General features: G+C 38.3%; 1 protein-coding gene across 6 annotated transcripts; it reads left to right on the forward strand.

The window, feature by feature from the left end:
- The first annotated feature begins 83 nt into the window (after positions 1-83).
- LOC128361049 (tubulin-specific chaperone cofactor E-like protein) lies at positions 84-16696 on the forward strand. Of its 6 annotated transcripts, none has more exons than XM_053321611.1 (12): positions 84-489; positions 732-837; positions 5399-5526; positions 5692-5762; positions 7583-7762; positions 8683-8822; positions 8971-9152; positions 9259-9515; positions 12120-12246; positions 12693-12809; positions 12912-13023; positions 14466-16696. In XM_053321611.1, the coding sequence occupies exons 3-12, from the start codon at positions 5501-5503 to the stop codon at positions 14670-14672; spliced, it is 1419 nt and encodes a 472-aa protein (XP_053177586.1). In that variant the 5' UTR covers positions 84-489; positions 732-837; positions 5399-5500; the 3' UTR covers positions 14673-16696. The 6 variants fall into 6 exon arrangements, with proteins under 6 accessions (XP_053177586.1, XP_053177584.1, XP_053177585.1 ...); XM_053321609.1 differs by lacking the exon at positions 84-489 and adding an exon at positions 503-644; XM_053321610.1 differs by lacking the exons at positions 84-489; positions 732-837 and adding an exon at positions 3193-4027.
- Positions 16697-18792: the final 2096 nt, after the last annotated feature.

The following is an 18792-nucleotide window of genomic DNA, read 5'->3' on the forward strand; positions in this document are numbered from 1 at the left end:
CGCTGTTGATATGGCAAAATCAAACATCCCACACAGTTTAAAGTGCACTGTTGGACAATATATAAATTGTAATGTATAAATGACAACTGCATCAAGTCAAGAGGTAATTCTCCAAATTGAAGCTGATCGAGTCCCAGCTTAGAAAAAGATATGCAGAGAAAGGCTCTCAGATCTTCTGTTGTCCATTCAGAGGGACATCCCAGTTTACTTTAATGAATTCATAAATACTTACAAAATCATGGCCAAAAGAATTCTCTACTTATTTCACCCATCTTGTTTGACAAGACTGCTCAAAACAGCGGATTGTAAAAATGTTGTTAACAAAGCCTCATATTAAAGGTCTGTGCATACAACTAATACAACTCAGTGGACCAGGAAGTGATATCTCACTGTGTATCACATTTTCATGCTTCCATGCTTACAGTTATAGTGGGAAGGAGACCAGTCCAAACATGCTGATCCTGGACATCGAAATGCTCAAATCCAGAGGTAATTTATTACTTTAGTTTTAACTTGTAATATTTGTGTCAGGTGTTGGCGTAATGGTAACCCAGCTGCATATCATGTCCTCACAGCTCGAAAGTGCTCTGCTGGTGCATAATGTTGAACAAGAGGAAGATCATGTTCTTGTGTACATACGGGATGTACAATAAGAGGAATTCACAGTGGGCAATACTACATGATGCTCTTTAGATTTATTACTATTTATGTATCTATTTGTCTTCCATCAGTTACTGAAGGACATAGCCATCAACCACAGTTTAGAGCTCATACAAGAGATCCCTGTGCAGAACCTGAAGCCAGCCGTGATCAAGATCTATGACTACTACCAGCCAAGTAAATTGCACACTCAGTCCTCTCATATACAGTGTTTCACACAGGTTTCTTAACCAGTTGCTTGTCAAATCTTCACAATATTTGTATTTTATTTTAGATAGAAATGCTGAAGGTTGCAATACATACATTCAGTCACTAGATGTCACACTATAGCACCAGTGTCTCAGACCAAGACAAATGTGTGCATCATTTTCTCAATAATAACAATAATACACTTAAAAACATATCTTCGAGCTATATGATATGATTGCAGTTAAGCTCATGTTCCACATTGGCAGAATTTTTGGACATATTTCCATGATGAAGTTTCTCCCCAAAGCTGTTTTAACACACCAGTGTAAAGACATAAAAGTCATTTGATGAGACTGTTAATCTGATAGTGGTTTTTACACTTTCCTTTCATTTGCAGCTTGAAGAATGATCTCTACAGTTATACTAAAATCTTAAAGTCCCCTTCCACTCAAAACTGTGTTTTGCCTCTTATTGCTCCACTTGGATGTTTGAGCTTCATGGAGTAGAATAATCTCATCTGCTATTGCAGCAAATTGCACTTCCTTCCCACTATTAAACAGCACTGAACTGAAGTGAAAGCTGGTGAAGAATTTCAACCTAAAAACAGATTTATTTACTTTTTTCCAGGGGAAAGAGGGAAAATACTACTAGGACTCAAATAGGTGGATATTGTTGTTCTGTAAGATTGAAATTATTCGTTAAGCAATTCTTCAGCCCAGAGAAACATCATAGCCTGATGTTAAATTGATGGCCTCTCTCTCTCTCTCTCTCTCTCTCTCTCTCTCTCTCTCTCTCACTCTCTCTCGCTCTCAAGTCTAAACCAGTTATTCCAAAATAACCATTTTTCACCATGTATTTTGTTCTATATTATATTGCTTAAACTACATTGGCCTCAAATGTTTGGTAGGGAAGGTAGTCCTTTACTGTTGGTGGACCATACTTACACAGGTGTCTGGTGCCCCCCAAGACAAAAAGAAATACTGCAGTGCCCTTGAAGGTTCCCCCACTGTATGATAAAGTGCCCTCACAGGTATCCATACAAAGGAGGAAACATAACAAAGTTCTATAATGACTGTATAGTTCCTGGTAAATCAGAATTAAATGAGCTATAAAGGCCATCCATATGCGAGAGTTTGCAATGAAGTACTCTCATGGGTGCCCTATCAGCGGATGAGAACGTGTTAAATGAGAAAAATGAGAAAACATGATGTGCCCTTTAAATGAAGAGGATATAATGCAGTGCCCTATGAGTTGCTGTTGTAATGGGGTGAGCTGAAGGTATCAGTGCCTTTATGGTAAACAAACAAACAAACAAACAAAAAGGCACTTTATGGGAGAAAAACATGATATGTGAAGTGTCCTTCCAGAAAAGATATTGAGATATATCACCTAAGATGCCCTTACAATGAATTAAACTGGCCGTTATGGTATAAATGAATGTATCCTTTATGTAGGCTGTCCATTATTATTACTATTAGCATAACTTTCCAGAGTTGTAAACTCTGAGTTCACTCTGAGTACAATAAGCCACTGTGCAATGTTTTTGTGTCTGATCTTTTTCTGAAACTGGACTTTGTTCATATTTCGTGTCTTGCCGGTACATAAAACAACACAGCTCTACTACATCAGCCAACTGTGTTATAATGCAAGGCTGTTTTTTGTCTGAATCCCTGTTTCAGCTTCCCATCAGTTCAACCTGAACGTTCCTTGTTGTGATATTAGTCCCACACAGTCAGTTTTGTTGTAGTGATATTAGGCTATACACTGAGTAATGAAGCTATTAATTATATGTTTTTCTCTATATATACATTGCAGGGTTGTCAGAGGAGACTGGCATCGGCAATTAAAGCCCACATTCATGAATACAGTCGGTAACACCATGTTTGATAATAAAAAGCCAGCCACTGCACAAACCTGCAGCCATGAGCATACAATCTGCAACAGAAGTAAGTCTTCATCTAACAAGACAGTCACCAAATTAAAGGAGAAGACAGCTAGAAGATCAGTCATACACTGTTTCGCTACCAGTATGTACATTTGCCTTCACAAACCATCACAGGATAAAAACTAGGCCACAACTGGTCAATGGTATTCTTTACGTTGATGAATTTCATTTGTGATGACACAACCACAAGAAAGCTCTGGTGCACAAAGTAGCATAAAGCCAGTGACCATCAGGGTCCTTGAAGTAGTCTGTCAGAACTCATTTTCCGGATGTTTACACAGTTTAAATGTACACCATGTTAAAGAATAACAGACACTCCTGTTGTGTTATGAGTTGTACTGCATGACCTCAACCTCTCAGCTAAAAACAGAATCTGATTGATGCACATTACACAATATTCTAATCAATTACATACACACAAACACACAAAATGTGACCTGTAGTGCCTTACAACTATCAGCAATTGGGAATGTATTGTAGGCTACATATTGTTTCCCTCGGTGTGTTGATTTGGCAATGATTGTTCTGGCTCCAGTGTATTTTACTACCACTTCTATTTCACAACATTTAACAATGCGCTGACTCATCATCATAACCTTTTCAACATAATAAAATGTTATAAAGAAAGAAACAAGCCCAAGTTTCAAAATTGGTTTAATGCCACGTTAGAAAATCCAGAATAGGCCTTTTTCCACACACACAATATTTTTCTTGTCATAGCAGGAGATGCACAGGTGTTACTAATACATTAACAAAGGCCACTGTATGTACAACACATGGCTCCTGAACATCAATAATGTTATTAGTTACACCTGCACTTTCCTTGCTTTGACATGTCTCAGTGTCTACCATGAAACAACTCCATCATCATAATGAGAGACCTGCAGAGTGTCAGGCGAGCTACACATGAAACAAGACAAGACAAATCCTCATCAGCAGCAATATCAACAGCAACATAATGACATCATGGGCACATCTTGTCTGGAGGTACCTCTGGTCTTTTTCTGTTTTGTTTTATTTTTCTCTTCCCAATTTGATAGCACCTCATAAAATCATATTGTGTAACTTAAAAAAATATTTCCAACTCAAAGGGAAGTTATTGAATTAAAAGAAGAAAAAGAGGAAAAAAAACGTTTCATGTGATAAGCTACGTCACTTCCAGGATGCAGGGGAGAGCAAAATGACAGCTGGTTTGTTTTCATCAACAAGGGAGATTCAGAGTAGATATTAAAGGTATGTAGAACGACGGATCTTCTTATTCTGTCAGTTTTTAGACGATCTGTTGCAGTAGGCTATTGCCATTAGCTATTGATTGTCGATAGTGTATTTATAGGGTTGCCATCTGTAATCCATGTCGCTGATGCTGGGGGTCAGACTCACCGATGCTCCGAGTCTGGACACTGGACACCGTCTGCTGGATTTAACCCTTATTGTTCACCAGTTAAACGTTGTTTCCTTTAGTTGTGGCTGTATTGTGTTGTAAATGTATTGTTATTGTCTGTAGTGGGTTAGCTCGTGTTTTTATTTTTTGGGGATTTTATTTAAAAAAAACAACCCAGCCTCCACTCAAAAATCTGCCAATTTTAACAAATATGTGTCATTTTGACCGAAGTTTAATGTAAAAACTGCAATGTATGACATTTTACGAATCACCAAGAGTTACACATAATTTTGGCGTAAATCTAATGACATAAATAGATATTACTTCAATGAAATAACAACTTTTATGCTCGGTTTGCCTGTTGTTACCACCATTATTTCCCACCAAACACACTACGTTACTCCCTAAAGTGTAGCTAGTAAGCCGCCTGTAAAAGTTAACATTTTGTTAAAAGAAGTGTTTCATTGTGAATAACATCAATGCCGAATTTACAAACACTTCGTGCTGAATCTCTGGACATCGTGTTTTATACACTGCTCGTTGAATTGGTTTAACGAGAAGCGAAAAAGTGTCAAAATGCGATATTTTTAAAGGGGGTTTGGTTTAAACGTTACAAATGAAACGTGACCTTTTATCTGTCACCAAGAGTCAACACATCAGTCCAGCTTAAATCTCATAGAAGAAGCTGCACACACAACCACAAAATGACAACTTTTATTACCGTCGTGGATGTTGTTGGGAGGACAATTACAATAAACTGTACTCCGTGAGGGGGTTGTAGGTAAGGGATGTAGATATAAATGTTCAAATTTCACCTAAATAACTGTTGCTTTCTCAATAAGATGTATGCCGAATTTACTTAGTGTTGAATTGTCGGATATCTTTAAAAAAAAAAACTTCTATGTACGAGTTCAATGCAAGCAAATAAATATTAAATTACAAGAAATTGTTAGGGTGATTGTCACAGCCAACAAATCCCATTGAAAAATATGTCACCTAAAGGTGCTCGTGCTCTATGGGCTGATGTTAAACATAACAACTCAAGACCTTTTTCAAGCCACACAAGTCACACATGACCTCAGCATAAATCTAGTGGAGGAAGTAGCATGTATTGCAATTAAATATAAACCTTTATAATTAGTTTGCTTGCCACTAATAATACTGATATTGGCAAATGAGTAACAAGGCAGAAACTGACTTTTAGACCTTTGCCTGTTCTCCAGTGTCATGAGCTGAGCGCCTCCCCAGTTCCTCTCTTCCCTGGCCTGTCCAGAACAAATACTGACAGCTGACCAAAGAGGGACGAACATTTCTTCTGGAGACTCATGTCAACCCTGCCAGTCAATCTGGAGTAAGACAATACTGACAGTACTAGGCCTTATCTCTCATCTTCCATATAGACAACCTTGCATTGTGTAAAAGTAATGTTAATTTAGTCTCAGTGGCACTTAAAATGAATGAATATTTGTATTAGTGGATACAAAATGAAGTAAGCTACTCCTGTTTCCTCTGACAGGCCATCAGCACAGAAACAGAAAAAGACAGCAAACAGTGAGAGAGGTCAAATCAAGGGAAACGTCTCTTCAGGTAAGACACTCTGTACCATATCTTTTCAAATGTAACCTTATTCTGTAAAAGTTTAGAATCATCCTCTCTCAAACAGGACAATGGCTCAAACTCCTTAAGTACCGTATGTATTTTATTTGCTTTTGTCAAAAATAAGTGTTGCCTTGCAGGAAATAACTGAATTTATGAGCCGAAAAGTAACAAATTGCTTTCATACCTCACCACAATTTACTGCAGCCCATTTTTGTCAAATATGATATTGTAACAGGATCCCTTTTTTTTATTTCAGCAAATCCACTACATAATTTATGTTTCCCTGCAGCAGATTCCACAGTGAGGCTCCATCCACCAACCATCTTAAAACACACACACACACATACTTATCATTTTAATTATAGATACTTAAGTGATACGTAAGGTTTAAAAAAAAAATGGCTTCTTCACACTGTGTTATATTTTCAAAGGTTCAGCAGAAAGATCAGCTCTCGTGTTTCTGTCCTGTGGGCAAATTCAGGGATATTTAAATGGGACAGTGTCTCTGTGGTTTGCTGATAAAGAGCTGAGGACACCTCCTCGTGTCCCTCCCTGATCCCATTATCATTTTGTACCCCTCTTTAAAAAGAACTGCTGACATTTATGAGACTGGACAGTCATCTGGAGGAAGGCAGCAGCTATGTCTCTGCAATGTAAATGTAAGACTATTTTATTCTACATGGAACATTAGCTGCTTAATGAATGGATGATTTGTACAGGACTAGAAGAAAAAAAGTAATTATTGAATGAAATATGGCAGCTGTGAAGACCTGCAGTAAAACTACAAATGATTCAGTGAAATAAGTGGGCTGATGGTTCATGTTAGTTGTGTTGGTAGTTTGACATTATTAGTGCTGAGTGACAGGACACTAGTGTTCATGTGTTTTACATCAGCTGATAAACTGAAGTCTAGACAGAAAGCTAGTTGGAGGGTTTCCTGCAGCTTGTGGACTTTCTGGAATGTTACGAATCTTTGATAAGTGAATGTAAAAGTGATGATTTTTTGAGATTTAGTGTAAGTTGCACAAACAGTTAATTAGTCATTTCATTAACAGTAACAGTAATAGAGCAGAACATGACCTTTTTGTTAAGTGACAAAAAAGTAATCAGCAACAATTTTGAACAAACTATAGCATTAAATTGAATCAACACCTCTCCAAAACATTTTTAACAAAATAAAGGAAGGACTTGTTGCAGGTCAGTTGTATGTAGCAATAAACTGGCTGTGTATATTATGAGTAGATGAATGAAATATACTTTATAGAGCCAAATCAATGTGCTCTAGGTCACAATGATAAAAGAAAAGACCATCAACTGAGCCATAAAAACATAAAATATGTCTTGCATCTGTACAGCTATCACTGCACCACAAAGTTTACTAGATAACATCATATGCGTTGGTTATAAATTGATGTAGACCAAAGTTTTTGCAGTTGCAAAGTGGAGAAGAGTACAGATAATATGTGAGTAAAGTTTATCTGTTTCTCTTTCATCTGTGCGTGTATTTTTAGTTATACTGTGGCAAATGTTTGGGTTTGTGTTGAATGTGGTATTTCTGGTCAATCTTTTGAAAGAAGAGCTTGCATCATTATTCATGGAAACTAATGAGGATCAAGCAGCTTTTAGCCAGTCTTTACTTTCTAGTAGTAAAAGCCAGTTGTGAGCAGTATCAATGAAGTTATTTATCATGTTTTGTCATTGAAAATGTGCTTGGATACACTCTCATAGTACCCGTGTATGCTTGAAAACAGTGAAAAAGTCTGAATGCGATAACTCATAACTTGACTATTTCCCACACTGGCGGCCAGCTGAGGGGGCAGCGGTTCAGTGGAACGGAGACATGGAGCCACCAGAGGTCAATGAGGGGCGTACCTTTGTGGAGGTGATGAGTGAAAAGTACAGCCCGGAGAACTTCCCATACCGCAGAGGACCTGGCATGGGCGTAGTGGTGGTGCCCACCTTAGGTCCCCAGGGTTCCCCCATGAAAGGTGAGCTGTTGATTAAACAAAATGATAGTTTTAACTTTAGCTAAACCTTAAATGGTTATGTTTCCTTTACTTCATAATCCAATCAGTGTCAGTACTACTTTCCAGAGTTTCCTGGATACGTGCATTAAAAAAACAAACAATTAAAAATACATAGAATAGAAAATTCCCTCCCACATCTGCTGCTCTGCTTTGTCTCATCAATCCTTCCTCCTACATCACCCACAATACTTTTACCTACACACAGCCTGTGTAGAATGGGCTTAGTATTAACATTTAATTGTCTACATTACTCAGAAATAAATCTTTTTCTGCTGCATTGCATTCTAGTCTTTTGAGACCAGTAGTGGAGACATCAGACCCATTACTGTAAGATAACATCCTGTCTTTTCAAACTAGAGGTAGGAAACAGATACTGTAGTGAAAAAGACAACTATTAAGAGCATCTTCAGGCCATTGAAAACATGAATGTCTTGAGTTTTGACTTTTTCAAGGGAAAACTTGATTCTAAAGCTTTGGAGCAGCTGCAAAGGCATGATCCCTTTTACCAACTAGGCTAGATCATGGAACAGTTGATAGGAATTGATCAGGACTATATAAGATGCCTGGGGTTGGAGGGCAGAGCAGTTTAGAAAGCAATACAGCACAACAGTAACAGTTGTTGCAGTCGTCATGTCCTGGAGGAATGTTTGGTTCTCCTCTTGTTTGTGGTGTCAGCACCAGACTGCATTCATTAACATTTGTGAATATCAGAAGGTGGAATTCTCATACTAAATTATTCACTCTCTCCTCTGATGTGCTACTGTTTTTGACTCTTTACACCTAATCAAATCCCAGTTGATGAAAACCTTCCTTTTTCTGTGGGGACCTTTCTCTTGGTCATCCTCATAAATTCCTTCCTTCCTCTCCCACCTTCCCCTCAGACCGTCTGAACCTGCCCAGTATGCTGGTGTTGAACAGCTGTGGAATCAGAAGGGCAGGAGAACAGGCCGAAATTGCTGCCTTCTGTACTCACGTGGTGGAACTGGACCTGTCCCATAATAAGCTGCAGGACTGGCATGAGGTGCTGTTCCTGGGTTTGTTTTATCTCTCGAAGGTTATGAGATAAATATAGCAAATAGAGAATAAAAGCATATGCAGGGTGTGTGTTCTGGTGGTTTGTGACCTTTAGGGACACTATTTCTCAATAAAACATTATGTCTCGTTTTCAGATCAGTAAAATTGTCTCCAACATTCCCAACCTGGAGTTCCTCAACTTGAGCTCTAACCCGCTGGCTGGAATGACCCTTGAGCCAAAGTGTGCTGAAGCCTTCTCCCGAGTCCGACGCCTAGTCCTCAACAACACCCAAGTGTCATGGGATACTATGATGATGCTCACCCAAGAGATACCTGAGTAAGACAAATACTTCCATAGATGATGAGTGGTTTTAAGAAAGTCCAAAGCTCAGAACAGTGGTTTTCATTTTTCTTTATCCTCTTTTTCCCATGCCGCCTCAAAGTCTGGAGGAGTTGTTCCTGTGCCTTAATGAGTACAGTGTCGTGAGCGCCTCCAGAGTAATCTGCCCCAGCCTGCGCCTGCTTCACATCACTGACAACAGCCTCCAGAACTGGGCCGAAGTCCGCAAGTTTGGTTCCATGTTCCCCGGCCTGGATACTCTGATTATGGCCAATAACAACTTGGCCTCCATTCAGGACAGCAAGGAAATCCTGCAACGTCTCTTCCCCAATCTACGCAGCATCAATCTGAACAACGCAGGTCAGTGGATCAGGCTGTTGGCTTGTTGAGTTTAAGTTTATTTAGTGGTTATGTAGAGTATAGAGTACAGTATAGAGCTGCTTAGAACTGGGTATTGGTACCCGATACTTTTAAGGTATTGACGGAAATAAATCTATACCAAGTAGTATCCAAGCATCGCTTGTCAAACGATACCTGCAATCGATCCTTTTTGCACCCAGAGCTATAAAATATGACTATTTGTGTGGACTTGCTCACATCCAATGAACGTGAGAGTTCTTTGATGTAATGCGACATGTGATTGGCCCACTGCCACAGTAGCTACAACCCATCTGTGGTGGTGAGGTCGTATTGAATTTGAGTTAGTGCGCTTAGCAGTTCAGCAGCCAAGATGCCACCTAAATGCTCTAAAGTGTGTTACACTGGATAAAAGCAAGTGCACAAAATGTGTAATGGGTATCGGATGAAGCACTCAATTGGTATCCCAGCCCTAGAGCTGCTACATGAATATATTGAGGAAAAGTATCTTACAATGGTTTCTATCTATTCTAGGAGGGTAGTATCAGCATTGTTATGTAAAGACTTAAAAACAGATGGTAACATTTGCACAAGCTAACGTCAACGTATTGTGAAAGGTTCATATTATTTGAAAAGTATTACAATAGATCCCTCTTGATGTCAGCTTTTATCTCTTGTTTCTATTTTGGGAAGAATCTGTGGTAAATCTATTTTTAGAGTTCTGTCAGGAGTAAAGGGGACAAAAACAGTATCGGAAAATATATCTGTGTTCAGAAAGACTTCAATGCATCACTTCCTCCTATTTGCTTCTTCAGAGGCACATGAAGAAACAATCTTCCAAGCAAGTTATTTTGTAGCAAGTTTTCAAGACGTATTTTTCTTCTGCCCAAAGACTGAGATTGTTCCACTAGTTACTTCTTCTGTTCCCCTTGTTTCAGGCATTTTGGAATTAAGTGTAAATGTCTTGAAGCATGTAATGATAAGGCAGCAAAGATTGGAGCCTAACATTATGATTTTGACTTACTTAAAGGAGGATTGTTGTTTTTATTTATTGGTAGCAAATCCAATTAAAAGAGAGAAACCAAAAATAATTTCGAGAATACTTGCTGACTTCCCTACTCTGCCTGTGCTTCTCAGCCCCATGCTGATTCATTCATACCAGAAATAAGAATCTTTAAAATGTGTCTCAAATATATGTATTTTTCTCCTCTCCGGTATATTCTGTGCTGTACTTTTTAGCCAGTGTTATGCAAATAGGAGTAAACAGACTATTTTCAGCATTGGATTAAAACACACATTTGGTGCTCTAGTGAGCAGTATGGTAGTATATGTGAGACTGAGCTCTGAGCTCTATGGCATGAGGAATAAGAGAGATAAGATACATCAGACTTTGTACACAATACTCATTAATACTTGTTAGTGGGATCAATTCATTGTTGGTTTTGGTTTTGTGGGGTGATTGGCAAAGAGAAACATAGGTTTTTGCCAGTGTTATCCTTTAAGAAGAAGCATAATTCTCACAGGAATTGAAATTAGTGTCTGGCTTTGTCTGGTGTAAAGTAAATCATCTAATGTGTTGTTGTGTAAAGTGTTGTTTTTGTAGTCCAAGCAGAATCAGTGTTATATCTATTGTTAGAGTTCCTTCAGGATATCTAAAGACTTGGTGTTCATAAAGACTTCAATGCATCACTTCCTCCTATTTACTCCTTCAGAGGCACATTAAGAAGCTACTGATTGGTGGCTATTTTGAGACAAGTACTACACTGTGTCATTCATGACATGAATGTTGCCGAGTGAACCATCTCATGTCTAGTACCTTTTAATCTGAGATGGAGTGGAAAGAAAGGCAAACTCCTCAAGTCCAGAGTCAGGCACACTGAACTCAGCCAGGGACCGGAAAATGCTTGTTGACCCAGGCCAGACACTCGTCTTTCCCCCAGAATGTGCACCCATGAGGTGGGATGCTGGAGATTCATAGCCAACTCCACGATGAAACTGGCAGCAGAGGCAGCAGAAAGTCAATGAAAACACTCCTGGAGTCCATTAATTATAATTAAAAGGCTAAAGCCCCCACAAATGCAGAGGTCAAAAACTGAAGATGTGTCGTGTATAGTCATTCCTTGTGTACATTTCTGTAGATTGTTGTGTCGCGTAAACATACTTTGCCAATAAAGATGATTCTGATGAGCATTAATGACTATCTTTTAACCTAGAGTCTTCAGGTCAAAAACTTAGCCTCGGCTGCACTATGTGTTTTGTGCTGATTAGCAAATGTTAGCATGCAAACACCCTAAACTAAGATGGTGGACATGGTAAATATGATCCGTGCAAACATCCGCATTTTAGCATTGTCACTTTTACTAGCATGCTGACATTAGCATCTAGCTCTAAGTATCAATGTGACAAAGTACAACATCATGTTGTAGACTCGTAGTCAGAATAATTTGGCTTGTAGTTACTTAAAAACTGCTCTGTAAAGTGTTAGCACATGGCCTGGACACAGCTGTCAAGAGACAACAAGAGACGCAGTACACCTTCTGGTACTTGGTCTACTGTCCCACTTTCGTTGTCCTAACTGTCCTAACTTGTCCGTATGTGTGTTTTCAGGTCTTAACCGATGGGAAGACATTGAGAAGCTGAACTTGCTCCCCAAGTTGGAGGAGGTGCGACTGCAGGGCATTCCCTTACTGCAGGCCTACACCAATATGGAGCGACGTAGCCTCATGATAGCACAGTGAGTCCCATGACTGACATTAGTGAGAGGACCTCCTCCCTAGCAGGTGGAGAGGTTCTTTCTTTTTTGTCACTTAATTTTTTTATTGTTTTTCAATAGGACAAACAGATACATCGGGGTTGTAGCACAAACATCACATAATACAAATATGTGGATAAAGTAAAATACACACAGTATTTCTTTGATTACGAAGTTGTGGCAATGATTAGAGTGATTGATCTTTCATAGGCTGTTGTACCGTATTCCACTTGTCTAACCCTAACCCTAACCCTAACCCTTTGTAGGCAAGATTCTTTCTAACACAGATGATTGCTTGACGTCAAATTAGAAATATATCTACGTTTGATCCCCTATGAACTGTAGAGGTCAATGACCTGGTGCATTTCAATATCTCATATTAAAATATCTGCAACTGGGCCACATCATATCTATGTGCCTCTCCGCAGGCTTCCCTCCATATCACTGTTAAATGGCAGCGTTGTGACTGACAGCGAGAGAGAAGACGCAGAGAGGTTTTTCATCCGTTACCATTTCGACTACCCTGAGGAGGAGCTGCCTTACAGGTGCACTCTCTTTGTGAAGTCATACACAATAGTATTAGTGTTCGTGTGATGTGTAAGTTTGCAGTGTAAAGGCTGACAACACTCCCTGCTTTTTTCTTGAAGATACCATTGCCTGGTAACCAAATATGGAAAGCTGGAACCCCTCGCTGAGATTGACCTCCGGCCGCGCTGCCGTGCCCAGGTGGAAGTTCACTGTGAGGAAAAAGTGGAACAGGTCAGTTAATCAGTTAGTGAGGTATTGTTCAGAATAGTTTGTGAATGTGCAATAACTTGAGAGGCAGGTCCCAAGGTTGTATCATGTTACCCCCTCTATTCATACTTGACCTTGCTGTCTTGCAGGATTCACTGAAACACCAATCCTACCCTTGATTACTCATGCATACTCATACTATAGCATACTGTAAAATTCAAACTTTCACTTTGCTAAAGGACACAATGACTATGTAGATTCAATTTCGCTTGACTTTATATATAGGAAAGATGGAAAGCTGGCAGCTACTGTGGAAATACACTTTCTCTATATTTTCAGTGGCTCATGATGAGTTATAAAACGCACCATAATGAAAGAGTAATTGATCAAACACTTCATACAAATCCCTATGGTGTCTTTGGTTTCTCAAACACCCTAAACTTACTACAGTACTTGTCTAGCACCAAACAGCAGACAGACAAAAGTTGAACCAGTATCAGTTGAACGTAGTGTAGTTTTTAGCAAAGAGCCAGATAATTCCCTCAGGAATTGGTGGGGAGTGAAACAAAGCTAAAAGGAGAAGAAATATTGGACTTGCAATCATGAGATGGAGAGACACAGGACTCCCAACTGAATGTTTATGTTGCTCTGGACCTTCTCAATGTGTTAATAGACAATCATTTACAAGCAAGTGAATTATATTAACTTTATAAGTTAGTGGTGTTGTAGTATAAGTGTTGTAGCTTGTTGCCTTTGGTCAAAAATCTATTAATACAGGCTGAATTATACATTTTGGCTGGAAAATACATGGTGCACTCCATTGTTTTTGGTCTGAAAGTAATAATTTTGCCACTAGTGAGCTTAAGTCTCATTGATTTTATAGTTTATGTTATCTTGTTTTTTAGCTAACAGTAAAATATGGTTTCTTGCTAACACATCTGAATTATCTAATAACTCATATTATATATATATATACATATATATATATATATATATATATATATATATATATATATATATATACAGCTAGTAGGTGCTAACATGTAGCAACAACTAACAAGTTCATAAATTCAATCCAACCCATTGATTAGTTAGCATAGTCACAAAGCCAAAACTGATGCAACAGTAAACATGTTGCAGTTTTAAGAAATTTGATTTTATAAAATGTTTTTTTACTGTAAAAATTGTGGACAATGTTGCTCTCTCAAAAAATACAAAGGCATTCCATCAGGACAAGGTTCAGAGAATTTACTTTCTGTCCCTTTTGGGTGTACTCACAGGATACAAACAAATTCTTCTTTGGATATGAAAATTTGAACTTTTATAAGAATAAAACATGACATGGAGGCATTTAAAATGAAATGGCATGAGTGTACCCTTTAATTCATGGTCATTGATGGGTTATACTCACTTAAGGAGTATCAGTATAATGCCTAAAACATATAAACTGTTTGACTTTGTCTCAGCTGAGCATCCGTTTGGACCAGACAGTAGCAGAGCTGAAGAAGCAGCTGACAACAGTGGTCCAGCTGTCCACCAACAGCATGAGGATCTATTACATTGACAAGTGCAGCGCCTTTGGTCCAGAGGAAATGAAGTACAACACCCGGGCCCTCCACTCCTACAGTATCCAAGACGGTGATGAGATATTAGTGGTGCCCAAGACCAAGTGAATAGCCGGCTTCCAACTGGCTGATTAGGATAACTTGATTGATTGTTTCATTTGATTATTGGTTGATTGGCTAACTGACATTGAAAAATAATTGGAAACTGCACATGGAACAGCATCAGCAGCCTACTTGTTGGAATGAAGAGGGAGCAAAACAAGAAAATGATGAACACCATCATGGGGACTGGACAGTGGCGTACAGTGGGCTGCTGGGAGGCACTGACTGGAAATGCAGCCAGTCTGGAGAGAATTATGTTTTTATTTATTTCAGCTTTATTTTAGGGCATCCACTGAAGTTGGTGGACAAATCTGTCACACTGGAGAACAGGCCAAGAGAGAAACACGCAGTCCGCTAGCAGCTTATGCAGAAGGGAGGGCACCAGCAACGCTTTGCTGCAGCTCTATCTTAGTATATGGCATGTAACATTGCACCTGCAAGGCAAGTATCCAACACCACTGGTTTGCCCAAAAGCTACCCTGATTAGTCATGAGGCAGAGCTGCCCAGTGAAGAGGGACTGCTGTTCTCATCTGCACTTTTACTGTAGGCACAAAATCAGGAGGAGCAGCAGTCGTTAAAGGAAAAATCCTGCCTAAACACTATTAAATGCAGGTGTTGGTGGTGAAATGTGCAATTTGTTGGCTCTATTTTGTTGTTTGGTGGTGTTTTTTCATTAATTCTTGAGGATAACTTGCCAAACACAAAAAGTTTAATCAGTGAAAAATACCAACAGATTCCAAATGTTTCCAAATGTAGAGCTGTCATGACATTAATTTGACATGAAATTTATCCTTGAATAAGCTGAGTTTAAATACTTAAAGATCCCCTCCAAACATGTTTTAATATGTATAAAAATAACCTGCTTTGAATTATGATTTTCATCTGATGAGGTTTTTCCACTAAATAGTTTGATAACCTTGTTAAAAAGTCTTCATTGCATCTATCTCTTTTCCCTCACTAAAAAATCCAGAAATCATGAACATGCTAATTTGATTTATGTACTAGACACAACATGTCTCCTACTTCAATGTAAAGTCCATTTTCAGTGTTTATACTCTGCAGGCTTCAAATTTCCTCATCACACTTGTGTAAGCTGCATTTTGGCTGCAAACTAGTTGTGATGTCACAAATTCTGCTGGTCTTGAATTAAGATTTAGGTGACCAAAGATACATTTGTTCCTTCAGCAGATGAATGAAAAACAAATTCTGCACAGTGAAGCTCAGGCAGAAAACTGAAGTAAAAAGGAAAACACATTTTGAGTGGAAGGGGATTTTTAAGTGGGAGTAGATGAGGCTGAGAGTGAGGAAATTGGTCATACGAGAAGGAAAATGACACCACTTTATGACAAAATGGGTCGGGGAGTGTAATGGTCACAAATTGATGCTGACAGCGTGAAGACTATGTGAGGGTTGATTTTTCCTTTAGCACTGTGTCTCGAATCAGAGCACACATGCACACAGTCACACATGCCCACACAGGTTACCACAAAGCAGTTGTTGTCATGTTATGTGCTGCCCCCTACAGGCTTTATGTGTCCCTGCTGAAAACGGATCCCTGCCACAATAAAGTTTAGGGTCTTTTGTGTGACCCAGGGAACCAGTGATACACAAACACACACACACACACACACCAGGGTACCAAAAGACAATCTGTCATTGCACATTCTGCACAGGAGAAATATGAGGGCATCTACATTTTAAATATCACATAAGTGCAGGTTTAATTATATCCAGATTGTATGATTTTTGGTTCAGCACAACCTGGGGGAGCAAGATGAGGTTTAGAGGTTTAGTAAAGTGTTAGATAATTAATATGCTTTTAATAGGATAACTGTTTTATTCAATGCTCTATTTTTGTCTTACGTAATTTAAATAATTTGATTATTTATTTACTTGCTTATGATCATGTTTTATTAATTTAAAAAAAAAATGTTGAATCAATATACAGTATTCATAGTTTATTTATAATCTTGTCAAAGTACCTCAGTAATTATCTTTGAACAGATGCTGATTTTTGGCTTAGTGTAAAGTGGCACTCCACTCCAGTAGTTTACTCATCTTGAATCATCTTGAAAAACTTTGTGGAAAAAACCCCCAAAGAAACTCAAAGAGAGGTGGCTACAGATGCTACAAGAGGCTACAAGGTCTTATGAAACACCATCCAGATGCAATATGGGAAATGTAGGCTCCAGTGTAAAAGGGACTAAAATCAGGATAGCTCAACCTCTGCTGCTTCAATTTTGACCGTTCCTTTTTCAAATCTGTCTTTGTCGAGTGCCCCAACTTTACGGAAGTGCAATGCTAAATCACTGGAGTGCCCATTTAAGCTGAAATATTTTTTCGCGCCTCTATATCAGTGTTTCATCCACCAAGTTAGTTCTTCATTTCAGACCATCCTGCGCAGAGATACTTTCACCAAAGACAGCTCATTACGATATTCTAATTAATGCGGAATATATTCTGTATGTATTGATTTAACTATACAGCATCCACCTTATATAAGAGGAGCTTTGACATTTGATGCTTGGTGCTATCGATTTTTCCTATGGCAAGCAACTTAGCAGAGTAGGGGATTCCTGACAACGCACAGTGTTATGGCCATGGGAACAACTGATACGTCAAGACACAAAATGAAATATTCACATTAATTGGCTTTTTTGGAAATAGATGTATAGATATATAGATAAATGTTTGGGCTGTAGCATCAGTTAATCCACTGATGATGACAAACCCAGCTCAGCATGCTTTGGCCTCTTTTTAACAGTGTTTTTATCCTCCAATGTATCCACATCTCAAGTATGTATCCCATAGTACCTATTATACTTAACCTATTTATTTTATAACACTACTGCTATACTTGAATATTAGAAGGTGTCATATAATAACACAAATGAGTTTGTATGAAAGTGTAGCAACGCCATAAAGCAGGTTAGATGGAAAAAAAAAGTTAATACTGACACCTGTTTCCCCATTCTATCACAGAATAATGTTGCTGAATAAATGTTAGTGTAGCATGAACCACAGCCATAGAAACCAGCACACACACTGATGCAGCAGTGCAGTGCTGGCATAGACACATCCAAGTCTGGACTGGAGTATTGAGTTATGGTGTCTGTGCTAATCAGTGTGAGATTTGTTTGAAGTGAGAACAAGTAGTGTGTAATCGTATGCGAGGTGGGTGATTTTTATGATGTGCATGTCTTTTATTTAATTATTATTTATTTATTTTCTGTGTTTGAGAGGAAAGTGGCCACTATGCCTGCCTACATTTATGGAATAATACAGTTGATGGAACTTTTATATGAAGCCCAAGGGAAAATATTAATGATGTAAATGTTTGTTCATCTATTGAATTTATTTATTTATTTTAATGAATAGTTAAATGTTGTCATGTTCATGCTGTCCAACCTGCTACAATCTGAAAATATTGGGTAAGCCATTTCACAGCCCTTAAAGCCGCTAAAATTTTGGTTTCAAATGTTAAGTATTTGTCTGTAACATTAAAAATTCATGATAAATGAGTAACAATCAGTGTTAAAATTGGAAGAAAAAAACCCATTCAATTTCATTTATTATTTATTAAGAGAAACAACAAAATCTGCTTATTTGGGACTGTGTGGGTGTAGCTTTATAAGATTTGACTGGCAGTAGCCTTGCAGCACAAACAAATTAATTTTTCAATACTATACATCATCAATACTGACATCTTTATATGTCTGAAATGTTTTCAGCTCAGCTAAACCCTCAAGAGTAAACATCAAGTTTTGTTCTCGAAGAATCAAAGGGTGTTGCTTTTTATAGTCGCCTTTTAAAGATTTTAAGAGGGAGAAATGCATTATAGAGGCACAATATCTCCCATATATAATATACAATATATAATATATAATATATACATAATATATTATTTATAATCCAACACAGTATCTCCAACAGCTGTAGTCCCGGTAGAGCAGAATGCAAAACCACAGGATGCTGTACTTTGAAAAAGAACTAACTCTGCTTATTGTTGATTCACTATCGCCATCAATATCTCCTCCTGCATACATAACGTTTGTTAAATCCGTACAAAAACAAGTATTACCCTCTCTGAAATGATCCTGCAGTAATAAGTCAGTTTTAGAGGTG

Source organism: Scomber japonicus, chromosome 6, assembly GCF_027409825.1.
Source record: "Scomber japonicus isolate fScoJap1 chromosome 6, fScoJap1.pri, whole genome shotgun sequence".
NCBI lineage: Eukaryota > Metazoa > Chordata > Actinopteri > Scombriformes > Scombridae > Scomber > Scomber japonicus.